Source organism: Hypanus sabinus, chromosome 5, assembly GCF_030144855.1.
Source record: "Hypanus sabinus isolate sHypSab1 chromosome 5, sHypSab1.hap1, whole genome shotgun sequence".
NCBI classification, from domain to species: domain Eukaryota; kingdom Metazoa; phylum Chordata; class Chondrichthyes; order Myliobatiformes; family Dasyatidae; genus Hypanus; species Hypanus sabinus.
In genome coordinates this window covers 63,430,329-63,451,152 of record NC_082710.1, presented here as the reverse complement: position 1 = coordinate 63,451,152, position 20,824 = coordinate 63,430,329, and the positions used below count along the sequence as shown (strand labels likewise).

At 35.8% G+C, this 20,824-nt stretch overlaps 1 protein-coding gene across 4 annotated transcripts in view; it reads left to right on the top strand.

The window, feature by feature from the left end:
- The window catches only part of LOC132394196 (E3 ubiquitin-protein ligase RNF38), a 135,889-nt gene that overhangs the window by 37,515 nt on the left and 77,550 nt on the right, over window positions 1–20,824 (top strand). Inside the window, exon 1 of one of the 4 annotated variants that reach the window (XM_059970055.1) lies at window positions 6–658. The exons of the other annotated variants lie outside the window; for them this stretch is intronic. Coding sequence (XP_059826038.1) covers window positions 587–658 — 72 coding nt within the window. The 5' untranslated portion in view covers window positions 6–586. Of the gene's footprint in view, window positions 1–5; window positions 659–20,824 lie in introns of those variants that run through there. 4 annotated transcript variants of the gene reach the window in all.

Below are 20,824 nucleotides of genomic sequence, written 5' to 3'. Positions count from 1 at the left end.
ATATAACCAACGCCACGCATTTCACCTATCTGCTCGCTTCACTCGGTGCGAAAGAACCTGCATGATCCCGCTAAGCTGTTTCCTGAATAATAATAAAAACTAGTTTACTCTGAGCAGGCCCGGGCCTGTGCTATCGGAGAGGGTGGGAGAAGAAAGTACCTCCTCCTCCTCCACATTGTGGCCAGACGGAGGGTTGCCGGCGATCCCTCCTTGTGTTGGAATTATACCGCTCCTCTTGTTTGCGAGCTTTTTAATTTGAAAAGTTACTGACGGCTCCTGTTCCCGGCCAGTGGGCTCCGCGCCGACCCCCCAAAGCCAGCACTGTGGAGGCGCAGACAAAGAACCCGCAGCGGGGAGGGACCGGGACCAGTCCCCAGCTCTGCCTCCTGGACACCGAGAGCTGTCCCGGATGAGTCAACGGGGAGTGACCGTTCCTTTATTGTTTTAATGGGAGCCGAACGACGATGGAATCACTGCAGTCGGCAGTTGCGAGGTTCCCATTTACTTGTGTCTGCGGTGTATTGTATCAGTTGCACACCCACCATATCCCGATGGAAACATTTAATTCAGATCATTTTCTGCTTGGATGCATATTTTCACGCAATCTGCCTATTTGCTCTGCCGCTGCTTTTGGCAATGTTTTGTAGGTGTTATTAGGGTGAGTGTTTTTTAAAAGAAATTGGAGGGAGGAAATAATTATTTTCTGTTCTTCGTATTGTAGTTTTATTTTTCGTAAAAGATGCCACTTACGCGTTAATCTTGATTAAAAATATTCAGCGGTTGTAGTGATGTAAACCTAAATGGTATCAAATAAAATATTCTACAAGCAACAAACGATTTGCTGAAGGAACTTAGCGGGACTAGCAGTATCCGTGGGAGGAAAGAAAACTGTCGACGTTTTGGGTTGAAACCCTAAATCAGGACTACAACTTTATTCAGTGCCTGCATTTTGAAGAAGCACTACTGAGATTTTATGTGTGGAAGTATTTATCTCTGATCAAGGTTTATGAACTACTTCCTTCCACCCAAAATTTGCCAGCCTAGTACTTGACACTAAATGCCAATGATAAACGAGACTCCGCAGATTCTGGAATTCTTGAGGAAGAGACAAAATGCTGGAGGAACCCAGCAAGTTAGGCAGGATCTATCAGGGAGAATGAGCAGTGGGCCATGCAAAAAAAAGGAGGGAGCCAGAGTGGGGAATGGAAAAAGATAGGAGAAGGAGGGTGGTGTAAAAATTAGTGGAAGTTGGGAGAAATCAATGATGCCATGAGGTTGAAAGTTACCCAGATGGAAAATGAGGTGTTGCTTCTCCAACTTGAGTTTAACCTCATCATACTTTTGCGGAATAACATGGTTATTGGAGCAGCAGTGCCCTGTGAAAAAGGATTTCTGCTTTATAGGAACAGGTTGATCAAAATAATGCCTCTTTGGATTGAAGAATCCTTGCAGAAGTGTGTAGTGTGTAACATGAGCTGTTTATGCTAATGTATATGTTAGACTAAATAGGAAAATGTTGGGTGATCTGAGATGGGGAAAACAAACAGGTGATTTTAATAATTATGAAGGAATGTCTAAGTTAATTTTCAGAGCTAGAGATCTGGTTTGGTATTCATAAATCACATACTTGTAAAGATTATTGTTTATCCTATTTTATGGCTAAAAATTTGAAGTACCTACTCTTTGCTAAATTTCTTGATGATATACCTGTAGTCTTGACGAGGAACAGGAGATGTAGATGACTTCATTGCTCCTGAGCAAAATAGTTCCATTCAAGCATATTTTCAGCTGGTTTTTTTTGTCACTCACATGCTCTGAAGAGCCTTGGGACATCTTACCAAGGTGAGAAGTGGGAGACAGATGAGGTATGTTGATGTCAAATATCAACCATTTTGGTTGGCCTCAAAATAGTGTCAGGGAGAAGGGATAAAATCACTGATTGGGTTTGGTTCTGTGGCGAGGACTGAAGTTTTACTTATAAAATACTGGTTCTCAATTAGTTGTCTGTAGTGAGCTATCTGTAAATACTGCATATTTGTGTGATAAAATTGCACCTGCTTTTCACTTGTTTCTTTTAGCCAACCTATTGGAAAATGCTAATTTTGGTGCTTTTAATTGGAATTTTTAAGTGGAAATAAACTCTGAAATGGACTTGAATGTTTTAAAGTGGGAATATGTTAATATTAGTTCTTCATGTTTGATCTGGAAAAGAAGCATCTGTCAGGTCCAAGTAGCTATGTGTAGTGTGAAATGAATGATAAAGCATTGCCAGTGCATGAACGTCCATATTTGTAAGTGCCTTTCTTAATGTGCTGTCCATTATACTGAGAAATACTGAGGAGGAACTGTTGACAGTTCATTGTAGTGTCTAATCTATAGGTTTGATTAAGTTGGAGGAGAATTCAAATTCTGTTTTAGAATATAGAGTTTATGTGCTGTTTTCTTAATATCCTGATTTGGAGCCTTTATACATTCGTTTGACTCCTAATGACCAAGAAAAGTGTAAATTTCTTTTGAGTTGTGAAGGCAAAGGAACAATTCAGAGGGAGTACTTTAATATTAAAAGCTTCCTCCATGCATCTCAATAAGTAATCAATTCACCATGTATCTACATATGGACTTGTAAAATATTTTTGACCATATCAGTTTCTGGAGTTTGAAATTTTTCAAACAGCTGAGTTTGGTATTTTAGGTTGAGGATTCCGTAGTTGCAATATTGTTTCCTGAAATGGGTTACTGATGGGTTGAGGTTTGTGTAAATATAATGCTAATTGTGTGTTCAGTGCCTTGGAAAAAGTATTCAGCCCCCAACCGCTTGTTCACATAAATGAGTATTACAACCAGAGATTTTGATAAATGTAACTGAGAATTTTTATTTCTGAATCACATACTCCCTTTCTCCCCCAAAACAGGGAAAACTGAAGATTCAAAAACTGAAATGTTAACAGCTCAAAAGTATTCATTCTCAGAAGTTAGTTGAACCTCCTCTCGCAGCTATTACAGCTAGTTTTGTTGGATAAAGTCTGTATTAGCTTTGCACAACATGATGGAGCAAGATTTTTACACTCCTCCTTTCAAATTACTGAAGCTGTGCCAGGTTAGTTTGGGAGTGATGTTGGACAGCAATCTTGAGGTCTTGTTGGAGTTGTTCATTTAGGTTAAGTTCAGGAGTCTTGACCGGGCCACTCAAAGACATCAATTTTCTTAATTTGAAGCCGTAGTTGCTCTGACAGTTTGCATTGAGTTGTTGTTCTGCTGAAAGACTAACTTCCTCCTGGCTTAAGCTGTCTAGCAGAGGTAGCAGGTTTTTATCTAGGATCTCTCTGTATAAGTGGCATTCATCTTCCCATCAATCCTGACCAGGTTTCCAGTCCCTGCTGCTGAAAAACATACTCGTAGCTTGCTGCTACCTCCATCATACTTTACAGTAGGGATGGTATTATCGGGCTGATGCACAGTATTGGATTTATGCCATGTGTACTGCTTAGCGTTGAGGCCAAAAGCTCCAGTTTAGTCTCATCCAATCGCAAGACCTTCCACATCTTTACGGTATCTTCTAAATGACTCTTTGTAAAGTTTTTACAAGCAAACGTGTAATTTTTTCTTTTGGCCAGGGCTTCTTCCTTGCCACTTTTCCATAAATACCCCTTCTGCGCAAGGCCTTGGAGATTATGGAGCTATGAACATTATCTCCAGTTGCAGCCATTGACTTCTGCAGCTCACTCACAGTGACTGTTGGTGTCACAGTAACAAATGCCTTTATCTCCAGTGACTAAGTTTGGAGGGGCATTGATATGTGGTATGACTTCGTGTAAATAGTTTTGTCCTGGAATATTTAACTATCATAAACATTGTTTCCAGTTTAAAATACTTGGAGAAATGGTGATGAAACAATCTTAATTTAATTACTATAAATATTTCAACTTCCTTCTGAGTAACCACGGTTACTTATATCATTTTTTTTGCCTGGACTGCAATTAATGTTGCATGATAGTTTCATTTGCAGCCAAACAAATTGGATAAGCATTTAAAATATGTTCTGGCTTAAATTAATTGTTCTGCAAACTTGAAAAAGTGTTATCTATAGATAACTAGATCAGAAGGTGGTTAAATGTGAGCAAGCTCAGAGTAGTTCTTGGAGGTGGATACCACTGCCCCTTCGTGGCTTCATTAATTTAGATCTAGTCTTGGTAGTATGAATTTGCCAAATGTATAGTTAGCACATCTGTGGAATATATGATATAAGAGATGGTTAGTAAGATGATGAGACAAGAAAGTGTTCAGTATTTTAAGTTGGCATTTATTATTTTAAAAAAACATAAATTATGTTTGCTGGTAATATAGAATTGATGACTTACAGGTTTTCCAGCATAAATGCACTTCAAACATACCCTTCAACTCAAAAGTCTGTGTTGATCTTATTTATCAACATGTAATCCATGGCATTTCAAGAGCTTGTCTTGAAATTTTAACAGAACATTTAGAGTAGAATGTTTGAGATTTGTTTTCTGATTTACGGATATATTTGAGGCTGAAGTGGAGTTCCTGACTATCGGGAAATGGATTGTTATGAGAATTGTGTAGGTAAGCGGACAGAGGCAAAGATCAGATTGGCCCTAATCTTATTAAATAGATTTTGTGTAGAACTTAAAACCCAGTGTGGCAGTAGTCTGTAAATTTTTTTTACAATTTCTAATGTATCCAAAAATTACGAAAAACATCTGTGCCATCTAGACAGATTATTCCATACATAAGTACATTGAAGTTGTGCAAAAAGGGAAAGAAGACAATACAGATATAGTGTTATAGTTATAGAGGAAGTGCAGGGCCTATGATGAGTTTTAGTTGAGAGATTATAATTCAAGTGCCTCATCACATCAGGATAAAAGATATCCTGGTGGTACATGTTTTCAAGCTTCTGTACCTTCGGAAGAGAGGTCGCTGATTATGTAGAGTGCTTTCCTAAGGCACTAGGGTTTGTAGATAGTCAATAGAGAGCAGGCTGGTTTTCACGATAAACTAGGTTATGTTTACAACACACTGCAATTTCTTGCAATTCTGAACAGTTGTCATACCAATCTGTGAAAGCTAGAATGTTCTCTGTGGTGCCTCGCAAAAAGTTAGTCAAATTCATAAGGGGCATACCAAATTTCCTTAGCCCTCTGAGGAACAAGAAACACTGGCGTACTTTCTTGACCATAGTATCTTCATGGCTGGAGCAGAAGAAATTGTTGGTGATACTTACACACAGTAACTTGATCCTGTCAACTATTTCTGCCTCAGCACCATTGTTACAGATGAAATTTCCTAACATGAAGGGAAAGGTGGTTTGACACCATGTTTAGGTTCTGTCTTTTCAGCACTTTGTTCCATTGTTGTTTAAGATCTGGCCCATTATAGTGATGTCATCTGTAAACTTGTATATAGAGCTAGAGCAGAATCTGGCTTTGAAGTTGTGAGTGTATATTGAGTAAACTAATGCGGACATGTCCTTGCAGGGCGTCAGTGTTGCAGGATAATCGTGGCAGAAGTGGTGCTGTCCAACATTATTGATTGTGGTCAGTTGGTCAGGAAGTCAAAGATCCAATTGCAAAAAGGGGCGTGCTGTGTTTTGGGTCTAGAAGATGAGTTTGTTATGGTATTGAGGATGGAGCTATAGTCAGTAACTAGGCATCTGATGTAAATGCCTTTGTTATCCAGATGTTCTAGAGATGAGGGACTGACCAGGAAGATGGCATCTGCCATGGGCCTGTTTCAGCAGTAGGTGATTGCAAGATCAAGGTTGGCTAGGATGCTGGAGGTTGTTGACCAGGCAGTTGGAATAGGGATAAGTTAAAGATGTCAGTGAATGCACCCAGGATCTGTGGATATGTCTGAGGACTTTGTCCAGGCCAATTGCTTTCTACAGGTTCACCCTCAACAAGGCAGATCTGATGTTGGCAGCAATAACCGTGGATCCTGATGTGTTGATGGCTATAAGGCAGATGGTGTAATTTCATTGAGCTTCTGTTCAAAAGTGTACATAGAATACATTGAACTCTTTGGAGAGTGATGTGCTGTTGCAAGATATACTGCCTTACTTTGTTTTGTAGCCTGTTATTGTATGCAAGACTTGTTGCAACTGATGGCTGGTCTAGACTCTGTAGGAAACAATTGAAGAGCCATCTGCATTTTATTTGCCAAGCTAAACATTTTAAGAAAATTGAGAGAGTGCAGATTCTGCATAGTATAAAGAAATACAAATGCAGGAAAAGTAGCAAAAAGTTGAATTGAATTCCACTGGAACAGAGAAGATCCTTTGAAAGTGGTATTCCACATTATGAAGAGGTGGCTAACTTGGGTATCCATATCTAGAGAGGCACTGACGTGAATAAATACAAGAAAATTAGAGGGGATGGGAATCAAAATTTTCTCAATGAATGTAGTTAACATGTTTGATCAATACAGATGCAAATTAATATAATAAATATCCGTTATCTGGATTTTCTGGGCGCCCGTGTGCCATTTATACTTCCTGCTGATCTACCTATTATTTGTACTTGAATGGATCCTCCAGCAATAATACTGTTAGAAGTTACTGCTGTCATATTTTGAGGATGGGGTTTGTGAAAACAGGTTAAACCCTACTCTTAAAAACTTACCATGTTGGCTCCCAAGCTTAGTTATCAATAAAACCTGTTGACAATATTAAAGAAAGAACTAATACATTTCTAAAATATGCAAAGCCTAAAATAGTTAAACGTTTAATGTTAGTAATTCGGAATCCTTAAATTATTGGTACTTTAAAAGTACAGGTAGTCTCCGAGTTATGAACGTCCAACTTACGGACAACTCGTACTTAGGAACCGAGGAAGGAGAACGCCGTCCGCCATTTTAAGTCATTGCCGTTGACACTGTGTTGAGTGTTTAACTTTTGTATTTGGTTTAAATTTTTCTCAGTAAGATTCACCCTGACCCCGCTCCCCCCCATTCTGGTCGGCTAGTAGCGCAGTGAGATCAGCGCCGGGCTCAAGTTCAATCCAGTGACAGACTGCTCCCATGTCAGGTTGATGTTGATCCAGTGACTCCTGTACCATCTGTGCCAGGTTGATGTCGAGCTCGAAACGCAGCCTCGTAAAACAAAACACTGCCACCTCCAGTTTAAATTCCCTCGTGGAATATTGTGGAGGATCAAATACCCAAACCCAGCACAGCCCCCACTTGTCTCATTTAGCCTGTCTCAGTGCGGTGCTCCTTAGGACCCAGCGGACCTCTGGACCCGCCAGTGTTTCTGTTCCATTGGTGGGAAGCGATCGTGACTGAAAATAAAGTAGAAATAATAAAGCGTTTGGAAAGAAGTGAAACGACATCAGTCATTGGAAAAGCGTTAGGCTACAGTCAGTCAACAATCGGAACAATTTTAAAGGATAACGGATAAAGTGAGAATAATGGAGCATGTGAAAGGCCCGATGAAAGCTAGAGTTATTACTAAGCAGCGCAGTGGTTTAATTATTGGAATACATACGTTTCTTAAGTGTTTTATATGCATAGAAAGGTAAAATATATACTGTATACTAAGACAAATGTTTGACTGACGCTAAGTAATATCGGATGTACTTGTTCCGACTTATGTACAAATCCGACTTAAAGACAAACTCAGGAACAGAACTCGTATGTAGCCTGGGGACTGCCTGTATAATCAAATCATTTTGAAGTTGTGCTTATCTTGACAGCCCTTTGTAGCATGCATTACATTTATGTTTGAACCACATCAGCATTTAAGAACTGTTAACCTGGTTGATTAAAGATAAAAAGCATAAAGCTACATGGAAACAAGGTAGGTGTGATAAATGAGTCTTGTAGACAGAATATTTATTCTTTGTTTTTGTAATTTATGGAAGTTAATACCCGTGCCTCAGCATATCTCTGAAGTATGCCTGTGCAGGCCAGGTATTTCATGACTCCTTTTCTGTGATAAGAAACTATTATAATTTTGTTAAAGAAATGGTTTAAAAGATTTACTTTATTAATCTATTAGAAATGAAAGTGCTCTTGTAAAACTGATAAATTAGATGGGCATAAAATTATGTTCTGTCATGTTAACTTACAAATACTGTAATATATTTACTCACATCACTGTCATCCACACAGATGCAAATGTTCAAAAAGAGATAGTCAGGTAAATTATTACTTTCTTGAGATGTAAAGCTAAGGCGTCCTTTAAGTTGGAGACAGGCAATACTTCATGTTTGATTGAACATGCTCCACTGCCTATTATGCTGGGGGGGGTGCAAGTTTAGATTGTGTAGCTTTTGATTTTTTTTCCTGAATCTTGTCTTTTACCTCCACTTGACAGGTACCTGCAAGATGACAAATTATTTTAGATTTTTAATTGTATAGTTCTGTCATGTATCTGTGCATTGTAGGTATTTAAAATCAAATGGGCAATTTCTAAGAAATTTGAGTTCATGTACAGTGCATTTCAGGCCTTCTGCCTGTGATGTTGTGCTGACCTTTTAACATACCCCAATATCAATCTAACCCTTCCCTTTCACATTTGTGTTGTTCCTTTTCATGCCTTGTGGCACATCAGATGGCATTTTTTGCCATTTCCTTAGCATTTGTCTGTTTTTTTTTATGAGGTAGAGTTGCTAGCTTGATGCTCAACCCAGCATAGATGGAAACTCTGTAAGGAGCAGGCTGGATTTGAACCCAGGGAGCATCTGCTTCGAAGTCTGGTGGTGTACTGGCATCAGCATTAGCCAGCTGACTTCCCTCCCTCATGGCCCTCCATTTTTCTTTCATTCATGTGCATGTCTAAAAGTCTTTGAAATGTATTGGCCTCTACCAACACCCTTGACATTCTTCCCTCCCAGCATCTTGTAGTTATGCCCCTTTGTACTAGTCATTTCCGCCCTGGGAAAAAGGTCTCTGGCTGTCTACTTGACCTATGTTTCTTATCATCTTGTTACTTCTCTATCAGGTCACCTTTCATCCTTCTCTTCTAAGAGGTAAAGTCTTAGCTTACTCGATCTCCTTATAAGACATGCTGTCTATTCCAGGCATCATCCTGGTAAATTTCCTCTGCGCCCTCTCTAAAGCTTCCACATGCTTTCTATAATGAGGCGACCAGAACTGAGCATAATACTCTTAAGTGTGGTCTAACCAGAATTTTAGAGAGTTGCAACATTACCTCGTGGCTGTTGAACTCAGACACCTGACTGAAGGCCAACACATCACATACTGTCCTAACTACCCTATAAACATGTGTTGAAACTTTGAAGGTGTGCACTCCAAGATCCATTTTCATCCAGACTGCTGAGAATCATTTCATTAATCTTGTATTATCCTTCCAGCTTGACCTTCCAAGGTGAATCACTTCCCACTTTCCAAATTGAACTCCATCTGCCACTTCCCAGCCCACCTTGTATCATGTCTGAACCCTGGTGTAACCTACAGCAACCTTCTACAGTATTCACAACTCCACCAACCTTTGTGTCAGCTGCACATTTAATAATCACCCCAGAGCAGGAGTACTAGAACAGATCCCTGTGGAACACCACTGATCATTGACCTCCAAGCAGATTGTACTCCATCTACTACCACCCCATTACCTTCTGAGGGCAAGTCAGTTCTGAATCCATGCAGTCAAGTTTCCCTGGATTCTGCCTCCTGACTTTCTGAATGAGCCTACCATGGGCAATTTTGTCAAATGCCTTAATAAAATGCATTAATCTTAGATTATGTGTGTCAGTTTTCCAAACACGAAGAGAACAACTTCTGTTCTGCTTTAGTTTGGCTTAACATGTTATCTGGACACACTATAGTTAAGTATTTATTATTTCATAATTTTCCTCATTCAGATGAATTTCAGTTGTACGATCTGTGTCTGCTGAGGTCTCTGAATTTCTTTTTTAAATCGTTATTCTGTATGTTGTATTTGTGGTCAAATATAGAATTTGAAGTACACTTTTAAATTTCATTGTTATGTCATTATATTTCATGTTTCATGATCTGACAGTCATTGGCAAGGTCAATGTTTATTGCCCAAATTAAACGCACTATAATGTGGGGGTGAACTACCTCCTTAAGTTGCTTCAGTGCTTTTGGTGACGGTGCTCCCACCAGTAATGATTTCTGAATTTAAAATTTATGTGCTGTTTGGTGGGAAGCCTGCAATTGGTAGCATGCATACTCTTGACTGGCTTTGGATAGGCTATCCTTGTTAGCTCTGTGATGTTGGTGAATCATATGGCAAAGTCATGTAACTGGAGCTTGCTGATGATTTATTACACAAATCCTTGGTGGCTTCATAACCCAACCCTTCGCACCCAAAAAAGAATGAAGCTGATATGTCACCATTAGTCGTCAAGGGAAAAATGAGATTTCATAGAACTATTTAAAAGATTGAAGTAAAATGTTATCTGTAATTAATTACTTGCCCAAAATATCTCCATAGTGGATGTTATTTCATACAAATAATTATGCAAGTATAGCAATTCATAACAGTAACTCACCATACTGTCCCAGCCCATCCCTCTGTCCTAGAATGAGACAGGGAAGAAAAACTGGTAATGGCAGGGGTTTCATACAGCTGAAGGCCTCACCAGTTAAAATATTAGCAAAGTTGGTTTGCGGAATCACCATTGTGAAGGCTGAGTATTTCTAGCTTTTAGTGGTGCAGCAATGAACTGCTAGTTGTTGTGCCTGAATTCCTGACCCCTTGGCTTTGTTTAATTCATGATTTCTTATTGTTAGGTAATCTATTTAGATCTTCTTGAACTGATTGCATTTTTATTGGAAATAGTGGCGTTCTAATTTAGACAAAACAGTTCAGATGTAACGCCACTTTTTTATTGCTTCACATTGGCATTGTAGGGCAATAAAATAACTTTAATGGATTAGCTTTCTCCTGTTCAGTTAATATTCATTATCAGAAGTAGATAGAGTATTTCTGGCTTCACCTGAGAAATGTGTTTGTAGTAGTTTGTATTTCTTGTTTATAAGCTATTTAGCATTGAAATTTTTTGAAAGACTATTTTGTAGTTTATTATTCTGTAGCTATACTTTTTTAGGTACACATTGAGAAAAAAGTTTAATGTGCAGGTATATTCAATTTGAAATAATGTTCTTATTTACTGGTTGTAGCCAGTCTCTGGGACGTCAGTCAAAGTCATAACAACCAAATAATGATGAAAAAATAAAATGAAATAGTGTTTGTGAGATCAGCAGGATGAATGGAGACGTATTTGTCAGATGAAGACATCATTAGCTTAGTGGAAGAAGTCCACACCCTCTCGCGTGCCCCTCCCGCCTTCTCCGTAACTGTGAAATGTTAGTCACAATCAAGTAGATTTCTACTGCCAGCTACTTTGCTTCCTGGCATGCCATTTCCCAGTTTTTCTGTCTCCATTGTATTTGTACAGCGATGAGGAATCTTCATTCAACTAAGGCTTCCCTTGTATCCTGGTTGACAGAACCCTTAAAACACATCTCATTTTCTGCACCTCTGCTGTTATCATCTCTCCAGGAAAGAGTTCTCCTGACCTTTACCTTCTGCCTCACAATCCTCTGCATCTGATGGTTCATTCTTCTCAGTTTCCAGTAGCTTTGATAAGATTCCTGAAACAGCTTTCACTCTCCTTTCAGCATTTTGATGCAGCCCCTCCCTTTAAGACATTACAGTTCACTTTTCCGTACCCACTAGCTGCACCCCTGATGGTACTCTTCCATTACAACTTCTGGAGATGAAACACCTGTCCTTTTCCCTCTTCCTTTCCTATCATGCAGGGGCTCAAATAATTCCTTCAAAGTGAAGCAAGAGGTCACATGGACATCAAATCAGATACTCTGCATATGCCATTCACAATGTGGTGTATTCTGTGTTGATGAAGCATTGCAAATTGGGTGATAGCTTTGTGAAGCAACTTTATTCATTATGTACAGATGACTCAGAGCATCCTGCTGATTGCCTTTAAATTTTCCATCCTTCTACACTGTTCTGTCTTTCAGTGGTTTTCTGCACTGTTGTTGAGTGCCACTGACTCGTCACTGTGTTTCCCAAAATAAGCTTGAGAGGCAGCACCTGATCTTCTACCTGGGCAAATTGTAGCCTTCCAGATGGTGTTGAATTTAGAGAAAATGTTTGAAGTTATTTTAAAGCTGTCACAACAAGATACTTGGAAAAATTAAAATTTGCAGAGTCAACATGGTTTTGTAAAAAGAAAATCATGTTTGACCAATATGTTATAATTTTTTTTGTAGTTTATTTTTTATTGAAGTTCATCATGAAACTAACATTTCAGTAATATGTATTTCAGATATTGTCCATATATATCATATAGTCATATATGCCACAAATCTCCACATAGTATTTATCTGAGGTATACACTTATAGAAAAGCGAGGAAAGAAAGAACAAACAGAAGGAGAAAACTATGTACAAGTAGGGAGTGATTTTTTTTTTAAACAACATGTTCTTGATTTGTGAAAATAAAATCAGGTCTATGAGGCATTATGTAGTTAAACCGTTTTTCCCAGTATGAATTAAATTGTTCCAGCTTATGATTAACAGATGCTGTTAACTTCTCCATTTTGTAAATGTCCATCCATGCATTTAAGGTTGGGCTCTCCTGTGATAACCATTTCCTGATAAAAGTCTTTTTACCAGCCACCAGCAGCATTTTCATTAAATATTTATCTCTTTTCAACCATTCTTGAGGTATATACCCAAAATATAATTCTTTGAAGAAATTACATACTGTGTGCAAAGGCAATCAATGGATATAGCATACTTGTTCCAGAAGGCATTTGATTTAGTTATTGTAGAAAATAAATGTTCATGGTGTTGGAGGTCTTGGATGGATGATTCACTAGCTAACAGAAAACATAAGCACGTCTTTTACTGGTTGCCCAAAAACAGGTACTGCAGTGCCAGTTTTTAAAATTTTTATAAATAACTTGGATAAATGTGTAATTAGTAAATATGTTGATGACAGTAATAGACCAGCAAGATGTAAAAATGAGGCTGAAAGCAGACACAGTGGCATACAAAAGTTTGGGCACCCCAGTCAAAATTTCTGTTACTGTGAATAGTTAAGTGAGTAGAAACAGTAAAAGATGGAAATAAAAAAAGTAATCTTGCTTAAAATATTAAAGAAATGTGTCATCTTTAACTTTATGCCTTTTGGAAATCAGGTCATCTTTTACTCACTTAGCTATTCACACTAACAGAAATTTTGACCAGGGTGCCCAAACTTTTGCATGCCACTGTAGATTAGTTAGCTAATAGGGCAACTGTATGGAAACGGAATATGTAACTTGTAACGTAATGGAAGTTTATTAGTAATATAATTACAGGGTACTGTCAAAGTAAATGATGTAAGATTTGTCCTGGGAGAGGGAATAGAAGGTATGAAACATTCAGTTTGTATGCTGTAACTCTGGGTCACGTGAAGTATTTATATTTGGACAAGCTGATATCTGGTATTTGAAATTGTGCTGAAATTTCCTTGTTACTGAAATTGATTAATGTTCTTTTTTTCTCATTCAGTTTTCAGTTTGAATCGATTCTCGAATGCTGTAATCAAAGTATAATGAATTGGGTCTGTTTTGATGTGGGTGATAGATTCTAAAAGCAGAACTATTTAATTAGAGAATTTTTGATGAAATCTGAAAGTGTGTTACTGAGATTTATTTTGACTTGCAAGGTGGAAAGGCTGTGCTATTTTGTAGTTCGTTTGTTTTAGGTGTCAAATGGAAAAGCTATTTTACAGATGTGTGACATTTTAAACCAGTTCTGTACTCATTAGTTTAAATATCATAAAACTGAAAGGAACAATAATTACACCAATTTAAAGAAAACAGGCAAATACATTTCATAATTGTTGTAAAAAGCAATCTCAAATTTGGTGTATTAATTTATGAATAGGCGTTACTTTGCGATTGATATCATTTTGCAGTTTTTCTGCTATTGTGTAGTTCTTTGACTTGTCAGATAAATGCAGAATAATTTACCTTGGCCACGTACAAATTGTTTTGATGGAATTAGCACAATATGTAATCAGGATTAAAATTTGTTTCTTATGAGCTTCTGAAGGATAAGAAAAATACTGTGCTGTATGTACAAAATGGGTGTACATTAGCTTGCATTTAGTGTTATCTAATGAGAATTCAGAGCAAATCAAAAATTTTGTCATCACAGCCACATTTAGTTTTTTATATGTATCTACTTTTAAACAATTCCTTTTGAGATGTAAATTACTGTTTTCATTTTTTGCTTTCATATTTTAATATTACAAGAGCATGCAGCTTTCAAATTATCAAATTCATCCAGATCTAAAGGCTTTTATCACATGTAAATACAGATGATATTTCTATTTTACTAGTTTCCCATTCTCCCTTACATCTGGCATATTTCTTGGCTTCCTTTTCCCTCCTTGATCATGTCTATAGATCGATGCTGTTATCCTTTCCCTTTGCAATGAAGATTAGGATAATTACCAATTTACTAGATGTATTCACTGGCATGGGTTCCTCTTTATGGGGTTGCTCTTGTGGAATACCATTCAATCAAGTCATCATTATGACCACAATCTTTATTGCTCATTTTATTTCTTCGCACCACTCATAGAATCTCGTCTGTTGTCCACCTCTTTCCATATGGCATTTTGATGTAATGGAATTTTTATTTTTAGCTGAAGTGTTCCTAGTTGTGATGAAAGGATCTAAAGCATAATCTCTTTGAGACTGCTCCTTTTGGGCATGTATTGTTTTCCACAGTAAAATTGCAGATTTTGTCTTTGTATGCATATGAATCTTCTCAGAGTAGTAATCTATTGATAATTTTACTATTTATTAAATAAATAGGTTTAAAGTAAGGTGCCTATTACAGTAAATTTGGATGTTCTTTTGGAAAAGGATTAACGTTAAAGAATTATTCATGATATCGCAAGAATCTTTGAACCAGCTTGTGGGTGGTGGTGATGAAAATCTCTATATTAGTGATGATTAAGAGCTGGACTTGTGTTGTACTTTAACAAGTCTGTGTTATTTAATACAAATCACAATGAGTAAAATTCTATGTAGTTTTTTATATAAGACAACTGCTGATGTCTAGATATGTGTGAGACTATCAAAGTAATGAGGGCAAATCTGTGAATGAGTAAAACAGTACATGGTAGCTATTCGAAAGATTTAATGTCATTTGTCTAAATTATAAGAAGCAAGACCCTGACTTTCTGAAGGGGAAGGCTTGGCAGCCGAAGTGGTATGGATCAACTTAGAACTTATCTTAAATAAACATAGAAGGGGGATTGAAAATAATATAATGTGCTAAAAAAAGAAACTATAATACTTTATATAGAACAGTCTGACATTTCTTGGCACCAGTGTGTGATTGTTTTTGTTCTATTTAGGGAAAACACTGAGCCAAAAGTGATTTGGGATATTTTAGAAGAATAGTGCTAAAGTAATAAATTAAAATTAGGTCAACTGTGCAGCCATGTTTAGTTGTGAATATATACTTGCCTTCTGGCTTTTTCCCAAAAGGATAAAACGATTCATCTTTGCTTCTACAATGGTAATTTCATTCACTTTTTTGCTGTTATTTGTGTCCATTTATTCAAATTTAAGTTGTACCGGTAAAGAAAGTCTGCCACTTACTGTTATAAAGAAGAAACATTACTTTGAATAATGTTTAATAATGACAGATTATTTAAGAATGATAACTTGGTATTGCAACTGTTTATTTTAATGTATATCTAGTACTGTGGCACCTTTGAAGTAGGTGTTTAAGGAGTAAATTCATTGTAAAAGTTGCAATTTAATGGAGCATTTGTAGAAAATAGAAAATCTGCAAAATGTTCTTTATGCTGTCAAAAAGTATGTTTAAAAAAAGCACAAAATATGAGTGACAAAGGCAGATTCCTGACCAAAAAAAGGATAGTTATTGAGAAGTTCAACACATTTGCATGATGGAATATACAAGACAATTTGAAATTATGTATATCTGCAAAATATAAAAATTGGATGACTCTTGGATGAGTCTATTGCAGAACTATTGTATGTAGAACTTGTGCAGAAATTATTAATGTTTTCCTTGCAACTTTCCTTCTACACCTGGGTTCTCATGGGGTTAGTGAATGCTTCTGAGGAGAAACAATGGGAAAGGAGAGGCTTTTGTGAATCGAGCTTACTTGGTGTCAAATCTGGGAACTGATGTTTGCATGACTATAACCAACAGAGACCAGTAATGTTTGCTGGATAAGAACTTATGAATGCATTTTTATGATATACAATTACCATTGTATTCATGAGGTCACTGACAGGAAAAATATAGATGATAACTGTCTCTCAGGCATATGTAGTTTCGATTTTCTTATTTTCTGTGTATTCATCCCTGGAATTCTTGAATTGAAATGTGTTTAGTCAGTTAAAATTGTAAAATTTTAAATTTAAGCTGCACCAGGCTTCTGCCACATTATGGCTATAAGTGCTATCTCTGCCAGCAGATTCAGATTAGTGAGATGAACACCAGGGTAAAATGAAATTCCTTGCTCATGTGAAATTTACAGAATTACCAGTATATTTGTTAATAAATATAATGATAAGTATAGCTAATGCAAGACAATAGATTGGTGCAAAGTTTAGGGAGCAAACCGAAGTAGTGAAAAAAAGTTGCTAAAATAACAATGACAAGAAATAGAATTAAGGGTCTGAAAACATGGCTGCACCACTGAGAAGGGTATGTGAAAGAGGTGATTGTTTTTTAAGTCTGATAGCAGTTGGGAAGAACTGTACTTGAATCTGGTTGTCTGGGCTTTCGAACTCCTGCATCTTCTACTCAAAGGTAGAAGAGAGAAAGTGGAATGGGTGGGGTGCCAAACATCTTCTTTCTTTCTTTTTCAATCTTTTTATTAAATTTCACATATTAAAAAAAAACAACACATAATAATGAACAGATTACAAATTCAATAAACTTGAAATTACATTAGTAATAGGATAATAATATCCTATTAAACATCAATTGACAAAAGGTACATAAATCAATCAAGTCTATATAAATATATATGAAAAAAAAACAAAAATAATCATCGAAAAAAGAAAAAAAAAATTGAAATTATATATGAGAAAAAATATATATTGAAAAAAAAATACTAAACTAAACTAACATGGGCAATAATAGCACTTTATAAATATATAAAGGTGTCAAGAAAAGAACTCCGGAACTCCATACCTGAACAAGGATAAGTAGAGAAAAGGATCTGAAATAGGCCAAATTAATTCATATGAAAGTGTCGAATAAATGGTCCCCAGGTTTCTTCAAATTTAATTGAAGAATCAAAGATAGTGCTTCTGATTTTTTCCAAACTCAAATAAGAAGTGGTTTGGGAGAACCACTGAAATGTAGTAGGAGGATTTACTTCTTTCCAGTTTTGTAATATAGACCTTCTGGCAATTAATGTTACAAAGGCAATCATTCGTCTGATTGAAGGGGAAAGCTGATTGCCATCTTCATTTGGTATACCGAAAATTGCAGTAATAAAATGGGGTTGTAAATCGATATTCCATACTGAGGAAATGACATCAAAAATGTCCTTCCAATAGTTATGTAAAGTGGGACATGTCCAAAACATGTGAGTCAATGAAGCCACTTCTAAGTGACATCTGTCACATTGAGGATTAATATGCGAGTAAAATCGGGCAAGCTTATCTTTAGACATATAAGTTCTATGTACAATTTTAAATTGTATTAAAGCATGTTTAGCACAAATAGAAGAGGAATTAACCATTTGTAAAATTTTTTCCCATTTATCTGTTGATATATTACATCGAAGTTCTTTTTCCCATTCTTGTCTAATTCTATCCGATATTTCTGGCTGTATCTTCATAATCATGTTATAAATAAAAGCTACTAATCCCTTCTGACAAGGATTAAAAGTAAAAATCAAATCTGAAAAATCCGATGGAGTTGAATTAGGAAAAGATGGAAGAATTTTATGTAAGAAATTTCTAATTTGTAAGTATCTAAAAAAATTAGATTTAGGTAATTCAAATTTGTTGGATAGTTGATCAAAAGACATCAAAATACCTTCAAAAAAAAGATCACGAAAACATTTTATACCTTTCCTTTTCCATATACTAAAAGCTTGATCTGTCAATGAAGGTTTGAAAAAAAAATTACATAAAATAGGGCTGTCCAGAGCAAAGTTTTTCAGATTAAAGAATTTGCGAAATTGAAACCAAATTCGTAGTGTATGTTTAACAACAGGGTTAGATATCTGTTTATTGAATTTGGCTAAATCAATAGGAAGAAAAGAACCAAGAACGGAAAATATAGAATATCCCTTAACCTCACTACATTCCAAATTTACCCACTGTGGGCACACAGGTGAATCCAAATCTAGTTTCCAGTACATTAGGTTACGAATATTATTCGCCCAATAATAAAATCTAAAGTTAGGTAAAGCTAGACCACCATCTTTTTTAGACTTTTGTAATTGCCGTTTGCTTAACCTAGGATTTTTATTTTGCCACACAAATGAAGAAATTTTTGAATCAATATTATCAAAAAAAGATTTAGGAATAAAAATTGGTAAAGCTTGGAATAAATATAAAAATTTCGGTAAAATCATCATTTTAATAGCATTAATCCGACCAACTAATGATAAAAATAAGGGAGACCATCTTGTAGTAAGTTGTTGAATTTGATGAAGCATAGGTAAAAAATTCAGTCCAAATAAATCTTTATATTTCTTGGTGATTTTTATACCTAAATAGATAAAGTTATCAGTAACAACTTTAAATGGCATCCTATCACTCAATAAGGTTTGCGCGTTTAAAGGGAATAACTCACTCTTATCTAAGTTTAGCTTATAACCAGAAAAGCTACCAAATTGAGCCAACAAGGATAAAATAGCAGGAATAGACCTACTAGGGTTAGAAATATATAACAACAAATCATCAGCATAAAGCGATAATTTATATAACTTCTCATTACGGGTAATACCAAAAATATTAAGAGACTCACGAATAGCAATAGCTAAAGGTTCTAATGCAATATTAAATAATAAAGGACTTAAAGGACAACCTTGTCTCGTACCACGAGATAATTGAAAAAAAGAAGATCTATAATTATTTGTAAGAACAGAAGCAACAGGTTTATAATATATTAATTTAATCCATGATATAAAATTAGGACTAAAATTAAAGTTTCTCAATGCATTAAATAAATATGTCCATTCAACTCTATCAAAGGCTTTTTCAGCATCTAATGAGATAACACATTCTGGGGTTGTAGGTGATGAAGTATAAATTATGTTAATCAATTTTCTAATATTAAAAAAGGAATACCGATTCCTAATAAAACCAGTTTGATCTTCTGAAATAATCTGTGGTAATGCCTTTTCTAATCTAATGGCTAAAATTTTTGTAAGAATCTTAGAGTCTACATTTAATAATGATATAGGGCGATAAGATGCACATAAAGTAGGATCTTTATCTTTTTTAAGAATTAGAGAGATAGTAGCTTCATAAAACGATTGAGGTAGTCTCTTCTTAACAAACGCATCATTAAAGATTTCACATAGCCAAGGAGAAAGCAATAAAGAAAAAGTTTTAAAAAATTCTACAATAAAACCATCGGGGCCAGGAGCTTTCCCTGAATTCATTGATGAGATAGCCTCTCTTATTTCATCCATAGAAATAGGAGCATCAAGCAAGCTACAATCTTCATCTATCAGTTTAGGAATATTCAAGTTATTAAAAAAATTATCCATCGTAAACCGGTCACCGTCAAATTCTGATTGATATAAAGATTTATAAAAATCTTGAAAAGTGTTATTGATTTCTTTATAATCAGTAGTTAAATTACCGTCTTGTTTACGAATTTTAATAATTTGTCGCTTAGTCGAAATAGCTTTTAATTGATTAGCTAACAATTTACCAGTTCGATCACTATGAATATAAAATTGAGCCCTAGTCTTAATTAATTGATTCTCAATTGAAGAAGATAATAATAAACTATGTTCCATTTGAAGCTCAACTCTCTTCTTATAAAGTTCTTTGGTAGGAGTAACGGAATAAATCTTATCAATTTCTTTAATTTTATCCACCAATAAAGCTATATCTGAATATCTTTGTTTTCTTTTACCAGCAGAATATGAAATAATTTGTCCACGAATAAAAGCCTTGAAAGAGTCCCAAAGTATTCCTTTATCAATCTCTTCATTATAGTTTGTTGAAAAAAATAAGTCAATTTGTTGTTTTATGAAGGTAATAAATTCTGGGTCTTGAAGCAAAGTAGCATTAAGTCTCCAAGATCTAGTATTGATAGAAGAGTCCGGAATCTTGATAGATAACTTCAAAGGCGCATGATCCGAAATAGCAATAGAATCGTATTTACAATCAATAACATCTGTTAATAAACGATGATCAATAAGGAAATAATCAATTCTAGAATAACTATGATAAACATGTGAAAAAAATGAAAATTCTTTATCTTTAGGGTTCAAAAACCGCCATATTTCAGTAATTCCAGAATCAACCATAAAAGAATTAATAAGTAAAGCTGATCTATTCGGAAGAGTTCGAATAGGTTTAGATCTATCCATCGAAGGATTCAAACAACAATTAAAGTCTCCACCCATAATCAACATATATTCATTCAAGTTAGGAAGAGAAGTAAATAAACGTTTAAAAAATTCAGGACAATCAAAGTTTGGAGCATAAATATTAACTAAAACAACTTTCCGATTAAAAAGTGAACCAGTTATCAACAAAAATCTACCCTGTGGATCCGAAATAATTTCATAATGTGTAAACGAAATTCAGGCGTCTATAAAAAT